This window comes from Peromyscus eremicus, chromosome 12 (genome assembly GCF_949786415.1).
Source record: "Peromyscus eremicus chromosome 12, PerEre_H2_v1, whole genome shotgun sequence".
Lineage (NCBI taxonomy): Eukaryota > Metazoa > Chordata > Mammalia > Rodentia > Cricetidae > Peromyscus > Peromyscus eremicus.
The window spans coordinates 56,612,198-56,622,745 of NC_081428.1; the positions used below are offsets into that span (position 1 = coordinate 56,612,198).

Consider the following 10,548-nt stretch of genomic DNA (forward strand, 5'->3'; position numbering starts at 1 on the left):
GCTGGCCTTGAACTCACAGAGATCCACCTGCCTCTGCCTCCCGAGTGCTGGGATTAAAGGCGTGCGCCACCATCACCCAGCTGGCTAACTGCATCTTTAATGTTTCCCCCCAGTCAGTCTGACCAGAACTTGGTCAGTGTCACTGACATTTATAAAGAAGCAGCTTTGGTTGTTGATTTGTTTTTCTATTTTATCAGTTTCTACTGATCTTTATCATTTCCTTTCCACTATTTGCTTTAGGTTCATTTGTTCTCTGGTCTATTTTCGTGTGGGGGTGAAGGAGAGATTGCGATTTGGGGCCTTTCTTCATGTCTGATAAAGAGATGAGTACCCAAAGTACTAAAGACCGTTAGCCAGCTTTGATACATGTTTGTTTTTTATTCAATTCAAGGTATTTTTCATTTTACTTTTCCTTTTGATTCCTTCTTTGAGGATGGTTTTATTGTAATGTTCTAAGTAGATTCTGTGTATTTTAGGATTTTCTGAGTTCAATTTAATTCCAATGTATTCAGTTGACATACTCTGTATGACTTGAATTCTTTTAAGTTTTCTTTCTTTCCTTCCTTCCTTCCTTCTTTCTTTTTCATTTGTTTTATTTTTCAGACAGGGTCTAAGCTATTCCAGAACTTGCTATATGGCCCAGGCTAGCCTCACACTTGCCCTCCCCCCTGGCTCCGCCTCCTGAGTGCTGAGGTTGCCAGTATGAGTCACCACGCCCAGTGTAAATTCAGTACAGCTTTGTCTAGGGCCTAGAGTCTTTCCAGGTCTGGTAAATGTCCTGTGTGTCCTTGTAAAGAATGTGAGGGAGTCTGCTGTTGTTGGGTGGAAGGTTAGACAAGTACCAGTTAGGTCAAGTTTCCTAGATCTTTGCTGATTTTATGTTGTGGGCTATGTTAACTTTATTTTAAAATAAATGCAATATCTATGACTAAATTTAATCATTATTATAGTATTTTTGTTTCTGTAATATACTTTTCTTCCTCTGACATTCATGTGCAATCACATGAACACACACACACACACACACACACACACACACACACACACACCCTCAACTGAAATAAAGCGGATCACCTGACCTTGATGTTGCTCCTTTGAACAAAGTTTCCTGTTCAGTACGGCACCCTTGGAAATGGGTTCTTTCATCTTCCCTGCCGGGTCTCCTAAGCTACTTCACCATGCACTGTAATTTGATCTGCAGGACTTCTTATGATCTCACTCATTATGCCAAGTCATGTTCCCATTGCGAATAAGACAGGCAGAAGATCTTTAGCGACATGACAGAAATATGGGTGTTTCTATTTCAGCGCTGCTCATAGGTGCTTCTGGGTTTTGTGTTTTTGAGACAGTGCTTCCCTGCACAGCCCCGGCTGCCCTGGAACTCACTCTGTAGACCAGGCTGGCCTTGAACTCACAGAAGTCTGCCTACCTCTGGCTCCCAAGTGCTGGGATTAAAGGCATGCACCACCATACCCAGCAGGTGTTTCTGTTTTAATAGTATGTACAAATATTTGATAAAGCTTTTAAATTTTAATTTAATTTTATGTGTATGGGTGCTTTGCCTGCAGACATGTCTGTGTACTATATGTGTGATTGGTACCTGCAGAGGCATTGGGTCCTCTGGAACTGGTGTTACATCAGGATGTGACCTGTCATATAGGTGCTTGGAATCAAAACTGGGTCATCTGGAAGAGCAACCAGAGCTCTTAACCTTTGAGCCATCTTTACACCCAATGTTTGATAAATCCCGCATTGTGAAAAATTACATATAAAAATTATGGACCTTGACCAGAAGAAAAACACTAGGTTGTCCTTGAAAGCATAACACTCAAACTACATTTAACTTCGTAGCAAATCTTAACAAAATACTAATTCTCTCAATTAAAGCACTAACCCTCAGTAAATATTCATGATGCTTTGTATCCAGAATCACAGCTTACTTTTGTAGCCTTAAATCTCAAGATGTAGGTTCTATGGCATTTATCCTTAATAGGCAACATTGTCACTAAAATTTAAAATGGATTCTAGACCCGGTGCATTCTGCAACAATCGAGAGATTTGTTTGTTTTTAACATAGGCAAATATCTCCCTTATGTCCTCTTCTTCTCCTTCAACTTTGTGGGTAGGGAAGACACGGCTCCTGAAGCCATTGAACTGGCCACAACTTGTACTAAGGGAGCATACCACATGGTATTCTCAAGTTAAAGCTTTCTCCTTGTTGGGGATGCGAGGTTTAAATTTTATTCTACTTTTTAGAATGTGTGTATGCATGTGTGTATGTGCGTGCGTGAGGGAGAGGGAGAGGGAGAGGGAGAGACAGAGACAGACAGAGAGAGAGAGACAGAGAGAGGACAACTTGTAACAACTAGTTTTTTTTTTTTTTTTTTTTTTGGTTTTTCGAGACAGGGTTTCTCTGTGTAGCTTTGCGCCTCTCCTGGAACTCACTTGGTAGCCCAGGCTGGCCTCGAACTCACAGAGATCCGCCTGCCTCTGCCTCCCGAGTGCTGGGATTAAAGGCGTGCGCCACCACCGCCCGGCTTAACTTGTAACAACTAGTTCTCTCTACTATGTGGAGTCTCAGGGATCAAACTGAGGTCATCAAACTTGGCAGCAAGCTCCCATACCCACTGAGCCATCTCACTGGCTGAGAAGGCAGAGCCTACCTCAAACTTGCTATAGCCAAGGATGACTGTGGTGGTTTTCATAGCAATAGCCCCCATAGACTCATGTATTTGAATGCTTGGCTCATAGGGAGTGGCACTTTTAGGAGGTGGGGCCTTGTTGGAGTAGGTGTGGCCTTGTTGGACAAAGTGTGCCACTGTTGGGGCAGGCTTAGAGGTCTTATATGCTCAAGCGATGCTCAGTCTGGTACCCAGTCTCCTTCTGCTGACTATGAATCAAGATGTAGAACTCTCAGCTCCTTCTCCAGCATGTCTGCCTGCATGCCACCATGTCACCCTCCACATAATGGACTAGATCTCTGACACGATAAGCCACCCCCAATGAAATGTTTTCTTTTGTAAGAGTTGTAGTAAAAATATTTTCCTTTATAAGAGTTGCCGTAGTCATGGTGTCTCTTCACAGCAGTAAAACTCTAACTAAGACAATGACCTTGAATTCCTAATCTTCCTATCTCCCCTCCCGAGTTCTGAGATTACAGGCATGTATCACCACACTTGGTTGAATGTGATGCTGGAGACTGAACCCAGGGCTGTGTGAATGCTGGGTAGACACTCTACCAGCCAAGTTGTCTCTCTAGCCCAAGGTTTCTTGTTTCCACTGACAAAACTTGTCCCTGAATGCTTTCAACTACTGGTTTACTGGGAGCGAATCACGTGTGAGACAATGCTATCCTTGTATAATTTGCTGACCTGGTACTAGCTGAGGTTACAGAAACCTTGTAGTTCTCTAACCCCAGTGCACATACTTTCCCTGGTCACTTTCTTGACAGCATACACCACTTGGACTGGTCTTCCCTCCAAGACCACCAAACACACTTACTGAGCACCCGTTATGTGTCAATCTGTTGTAAATGCAGAGGCACTGTGGGGAGCATGAGACACAGGGTCCCTGTGATCCCAGGCTTTGCATTGATGGACGCTGGCTAAGCTGCTCACGGAGCCAAGGCGATGTTAGCACTCTGGGTTTCCCGGTTCTGGTTACAGGAGGTGGGGACTCTAGGCAGGAGGCTGCTTACCTGTTCCTCCTGCAGCGAATTGTGAAAGCGAGAAAGAAGAGCACCAGAAGCAGTCCACAGCTGAGGAAAGTCCAAACAATACCCAAGAGGGCGGGAGACAGGGGAGAGACGTCTGCGCTGCTGGGCTGCGAATCAGTCTGGAGGTAGAATTTTAAAAAAAAAAAAGACGCTGTTAAGAATGAAGGATCTGCCGGGCTTGGTGGCGCACACCTTTAATCCCAGCACTTGGGCGGCAGAGACAAGTGGATCTCTGTGAGTTCGAGGCCACCCTGGTTTACAGAGTGAGTTCCAGGCCGGACAGGGCTACATAGAGAAACCCTGTCTCGAAAAACAAAACAAGAGTAAAGGCTCCATAGACAGCATCAAAGCTGAGTGATGCTCGTCCAACAAGGGCGCTTCCTCTTCCTCTTCCACCACCCCCACCCCCATCCCCACCACCCCCACCCCCATGCCCACCACCGTGTATGTGAGGAGCACTGATGCCCTCCGCTGCTCACTTACAATGGTTGTCTTGCAAAGATCATGAAGGGGTCTCCGATCCAGCTCCTGGCCGGGAAAACTGTCACAAAATTCAGAGCAGCTGATTTCCGGATCCATGTCACCACATGCTCCCTCTGTGGGCGCCTACGCAGTCTTGGCTACTCCCTGGCAAGGATGCAGACACGACCCAAGTCTTCCCTTCAGGGGCCCCATCTCAGAGCTGCCTCCAGACTCCAGATCCAGGGTGAAAAGGGGATCTGGGTGGAAGTGAAGGGTTGTTTCATTAGGCTCCTTCATCAGTCGTGTTTGAACACCAGACACTCTTCAGCGGGACCCTTGCCGCCAGCGAGTACCACGTGGTCAAGAGTGGGCATCTCAGGACCTACAACGTGTGGGTTCCGGTTCACCACCAGAGGGCAGTCAAACCGGGCCCTGGAGGAATCAGTCAGACCAGCTAACAAGCACGCACACACAGGTTTAAAATATTTTTACTATCTTAACTATACGCGCTTATGTTCTATCATGTGTAGTTATAAATATCACAACATTTAAAAATAGGAAATATTTTAATAAATATATTTAAAACTCATCGTAATGAATACTTTAGAAACAGAGATAAAGTAAGTACATTTAAGAATTTCTAGGTAAAAATCTCTTCACTCTCCAGAGTCTTTTTTTGTTTTTGTTTTTCGAGACAGGGTTTCTCTGTGTAGCTTTGCGCCTTTCCCGGAACTTGCTCTGTAGATCAGGCTGGCCTCGAACTCACAGAGATCCTCCTGCCTCTGCCTCCCGAGTGCTGGGATTAAAGGCGTGCACCACCACCACCACTACCTCTCCAGAGCCTTTTAATGGCCAAGATCTCGAAAAACTTTACTTTTGATTTACAAGGGCACATCTTCCCCCTTTCCCTCCGCAAAATCCGTGTCCTAAGATCTTTCCACGTAGCTCCAGGCGCAAGCTCTGTTTGATCCTAGGCGATTCTGGGCTGAGTACCCCATGTTATCTCTCTACACCAATTACCTTGTAGCCATTTTCTCCTGTCTCTCAGGGCGTGGAAGAGACATCTGTGCCCAGACAGCTGAGTTGCCCTGAGCTCGTACTGGTTTTTAAATTGTCAGAATCGCCGAAGTGCACCGGGCTAGTCGGGCTCTAGGGAGAGGGGCTGAGAAACGGACCGAGAAGGCGTCACTTCTCTCCGAAGGTATTTGTAATATGAATATTGAGATCTGGAAAGAAGTGAAGCCAGACATCTGGAATCTCAGGACTTGGGATGCCGAGCCAGGTGAGCCTGGCTAGAAACGTAGATGAGGAAGTAGGAGGGGTGGGAAGGAAGGGGGTGGTATATGCGGTTCATGGGTCACAGATTGGACATGCCTGCATCTTGTCCTTCCATTTAAAAGCCAATCCATCCTTTGAGAGAGAGAAAAGATCTGGCGTTAATGGAGGGGACTTAAGAGGATGCCATTTCTGCTTTGTGCTTTTCTGGAGGAAGACTGGGACAAATATTAATTGCTACTCACCAATAGTCACTGAACACTAGGCCCATGATTAAGGCAGAACAATGGTGACAGGTGCGGAGTGTCATCTTTGGAGTCTGTGTGCTTAGACACGGACAATATAGCACCAGGTGTCTCCCGGTCACTGGCCTCTACTATGTTCCTGAATTATTTACCAGCTTCATGACAGGGCACTCATGAGGAAAGTGAAGTCCACTGTCTCCCATTAGCATCTGAATTCTTGTGTGGTCTAGGCAGATGACTGGATATAAAATTTATGAAACAAACAAGGCATGGCTATTCATATCCTAGTTTTGCTGGAATTCCCACTAAAAAGGCTCTTTCTTTTTTTCAGACATCCCCTACTGAGCAATGTCACAAATCACAGAGCAGATTACACGATGATAGTCTGGAGGAAATGTGCCTTACATTGTCTTTTCCATCGTATTGGTAAGCCAAAGACATATTTCCGGCTTGGTAATTCTTTGTTGTCTGGACCACTTTATGAATATAGGATGTTTAGTGGCATGCTTGGCACTCCCCTCCCAATTTCAACAACCACAAATGTCTCCAGTCATTGCCAACTGTCCCCAGCATGTGCCAAATTGAGAACCCCCTGGTAAAGACACGTGATGCAGCACATACTGGAGGAAACCCTGAGAAGTAAAGCTTTGGGAACTAAGTCTCAAGGAGCCCTTCCTTTGGTCCATGAATCTCCAGTTCAGGAACCTTACGCAGGACAGTGTTAAATTGCCCTATGGGCAGGCATGCAATCCCAAAGATGGCACTTAGTCACAGAAATCCACAAATGAACCAATCACAGGTACATCTCCGTGTTAGCAAACTCCTAGGTCCACGTTCTGAACAGTGGAGGGCTTGGCCATTGAAAAGAGAGCTGCTGGAAGGTTATAGTGTTGACTCACTGGGGAGAGGCATCAGACCATGAGAACAGAGTCAGAACCCACGGCTCAAGGTGTGAAGTCTGCCACACCCTTCCTAAAGCAAATCCACCCCCACATCCCTATACGTAAAGTCCCCATGGGGAAACTATGTTAATGTTACACCCAGCAGCAGACTCAAGGCCATGTGCTTACAGTTCATTTATCAGTCACTACAGAGTTCTTTCCCACGACGGGGTTTTATGGGGCTTTCAACGGTCTTATATCCTATTTATTAACTTATTTATTTATTTTTTATCATAAATAATCCTATTTATTTCTGCTCATTGAAAAACTGGTCACACGACCAATTTAAAAACTTAAAACCCAGACATAAAAACCAATTTAAAAACCAGACAAAATGTATGAAGCAATTTTTTTTTTTTTTCAGACATTGGGCAACAGATCATAGGACTTTGGCTCCTAAGAGACATTCTGCCTGAAGGCAGATTCTGGGCTGGGGCAGCAAGCTGAAGAAGTAATCCAAACAGAAACAAGATGTCTTGCTGAGATAAAGGGGGGGGGGGGAGGAAAAGGTGGGAGTTAGGGGTGGTGAGGTGGCTGAAATTGGAAGACAGAGTAATGGAGAAGAGAAAGTACAGAGAGGAGAGAGAAAGTGCGTAGGGAGTCCGCAGGGAGCCTCAGGCTTTCAGGGACCTTTGCCCAAGTGAGAGATCACTTCTTAAAGCCGGAGAAGTAACTATTGGCAAGCAGCAGCTGTGCAGGCCCGAGAGCTGAGTACTCGGTGTTCCACGGTGTTCCCAGCCGCCGGAGAAGAGACTCAGAACATACAGAACACTGAATAGCGTCCTCCGGAAAGTCACATCGTAGCGCTTGAACTAAATTAACCCAAGTCCAAAGGGTGCTCTCGGCCTGTCCTAACAGTGTTTCAGAAAAAAACAAAAACAAAACAAAACCAAGCGTGCCTACAAAGGACCAGAGCAACTTGTAGAGTATTCAGGCCTTTCAAGAACACAACCCAATTCTTTTTCAGCAACACAACAGGATCTAACAGTTAACAACATAAATTAGAAATGTCTATCATCCAGGAGCTGGAGACATGGCTCAGCTGTAAAATGCTTCCTGACAAGCATAAACACATGAGTTAAATCCCCAGCACCCATGTTTTTTTAAAAAAGCCAAACATGACAGTGTACACTTGGAATCCCAGCACTGGGGAGATGGAGACAGAAGATCCAGCCAGGCTAGCTGCATTGGTGAGCGTAAGGGGTAAGGGGAGACCCTGTCTCAAAAAGTAAAGTAAATGGCAATTGAAAGAGACAAGCTGCTTCGACCTCTGACCTCTCCATGTGTATGCACACATATGTCTATATATACATGTGCACATATACATGATCTTGTACACACACACACACAACATCCAATAAACATGCCAAGCATTTAAAGATTCAAAACAAATCCGACTCACAAATGTAAACACTTTAAAATATAGTTCAATGGAAACAGGTAACAGAAATGATAGAGCTGGCACATACAGACCTTAAAACAACTGTTCTACGTAGCTACCAGAAGAGACAGTAAAGGCCCAGGAAACAAAGACACAAAGAAGAGCTGAACAGAACTCCCTTGGATAAAAATAGAACATCTGAAACAAAATACCCTTGATTAAACACGTTAGAAAGAAATACTGGTTAACTTAAAGTCTCGGCAGGGGAAAGTATCAAAGATGAAGTATAGAAGAAAAAAAGGTTAATAAAAATGGGCACAGGGATTGTGGCATGTTAGTGAGTGCTCCAATACACGTGGAACTTGTGGTCCAAGTGGAGAGGGTAGAAAGCAATTAGAAAGAAATAACAATCTTATTAAGAAATTTCAGGCCGAGAAAATAGGAGAACGAGGTACTGTAAGCAGTCGATGGCTTCTAGAGGACAGAGAGTTAGTTGGTTTATTTTTTCAAAGGTGTGGCCCTGGTAGATGGACCTTGCTCCAGTAGATTGTCCCATGCCCATGTATGGGATTCAGTGGGATATATCTGAATCTGTATCTCTGTCTATCTATCTATCTATCTATCTATCTATCTATCTATCTATCTATCTATCTATCTATCTATCCATCCATCCATCCATCCATCCATCCATCCATCTATCTATCTATCTATCTATCTATCTATCTATCTATCTATCTATTCATCTATCTATCTATCCATCTATCTTTCTATTTATCTTTCTATTTATCTATCTATCATCTGTCTATCCATCTGTCTTTCTATCATCTAGCCATCTATCTTTCTATCTATCTATCTATCTATCTATCTATCATCTATCTATCCACCTATCATCTATCTATCTATCTATCTATCTATCTATCTATCTATCTATCTATCCATGCATCTTTCTTTCTTTCTATCTATCTGTCTATCTATTTATCTATCTATCTTTCTATCTCTCATATATCTATGTGTATGTGTATGTACATAAAGTGTCCTGTAAAGTTGGAGTTGGGGTGGATCTGGCAGGAGTTGGGGGGAGGAATGAAGGTGAATCTTATCAAGATACTTTGTATGCCTGTATGAAATTCTAAGAATTAATAAAAATATATTAAAAAAAAAGAAATGCCAGAGGAGAGTCTTGGTGCCAAAGTAAAATGATACCAGATACAAATGTGGACCCAAGCAAAGGAATCCAGAGGGGTGAACAAGGTAGATTTAATTGTGTGGCTGTTTCCTCCAGATTAAAACATGGAGGGAGAGGGATACTCACGGGATCGTGAAACTCACAAGAAACTTAGAAGAATTAGGAGGCTCAAGAAACTTACAAGACTCACTAGAGGGAAGACTCAGAAGGCCTGTCCCTAAGATCGTATAGGCAGCAAACATTTGGTCACCTGCAGGTTGGGATGCAGGTTTCACGACTTGCCACCCATGCTGGGTTGGGCTTTGCTTCAGCTGCCCAAGTCACCAAGCTCAAGGTATCCCTTCACTGTTCTGTAAGTAAACTGATAGGCTCATTGGTTCACCACACTGGACTGAGATGGATGTATTAACTTGATCAGTTATTGCCCTCTCTTTCTGGAGTGAACAGAAATAGTCTCCCCAGGAAAAATATCACAACAATGGGGGGAAAGGTTTTATTAAAGTTATGCCTCTAAGTATATATGTACTACAAATATGCAAGTGTTGAATTGTCCTTTACATTCAAGTCACATATATTTTTATTTCTCAAACACAATCACCTTGGATGATATTCTCACTTTTGGTTGAGTAGGCTCCTGCCTAACTAACAATAAAATGGAATCGTGCCAGGCCTGGGAACTCAGTTCAAGTAAGAGACTTGTCTAGTATGTTCTGGGATCTGGGTTTGATTCCCAGCACCATACAAAAAGCATAACAAACAAATTGAATCATGATGGAGCTCCAGAGCTAGGAAATGAGGGTGTGGATGCTCACAGATCTCCATGATGATGCATTCTCTGTCTCTCTAAGATGCTGTTGCTGCCAGTATGCGGACTGGATGCTGGCTTGGCTTCCCAAAAGTTCCAGTAAAGTATCCACAGAGGCCAGAAGAGAGCATCAGATGCCCAAGTCCTGGAGTTCCAGACCATTGTGAGCTGTCATGTGAGTATTCGGAACTGAACCCTGGTCCTCTGCAAGAGAATCAAGTATTTGTACCTTCTGAGTCATCTCTCTAGTCCCGTAAGCAGTAGGATTTTTATACATTCTAAATGAGGAGAATGCTGTAGTGTCCCTGGGCCCACTTAGTCTTCCATCCAGTATGTGGAGTTTGGCTTCCCTTTTCCTATGCTGGGATATAATAAGTGGCACCGTAATAGACATAGCCTGGTTTTAATTTAAGCTCCAGCTTCATAATGCTCTAATAGTAGTGTCTCAGGCCAGGACTTCTTCGGTTCTTAGCTGCCTGCTCAATGAAACAGGAATATGCGCTTCATGGGATTGTTGGTGATTAAATCATATCACATA

At 44.0% G+C, this 10,548-nt stretch overlaps 1 protein-coding gene across 1 annotated transcript in view; it reads right to left on the reverse strand.

Moving 5' to 3' along the window:
• The window catches only part of Gpr156 (G protein-coupled receptor 156), a 62,967-nt gene extending 58,541 nt beyond the window's left edge, over nt 1-4,426 (reverse strand). The window contains exons 1-2 of the mRNA XM_059277492.1: nt 4,199-4,426; nt 3,698-3,834 (exon numbers count right to left, since the gene is read on the reverse strand). Of these exons, the coding sequence (XP_059133475.1) occupies nt 3,698-3,834; nt 4,199-4,294 (233 nt within the window). The 5' untranslated portion in view covers nt 4,295-4,426. The remainder of the gene's footprint in view (nt 1-3,697; nt 3,835-4,198) is intronic.
• Between the last annotated feature and the right edge of the window lie 6,122 nt (nt 4,427-10,548).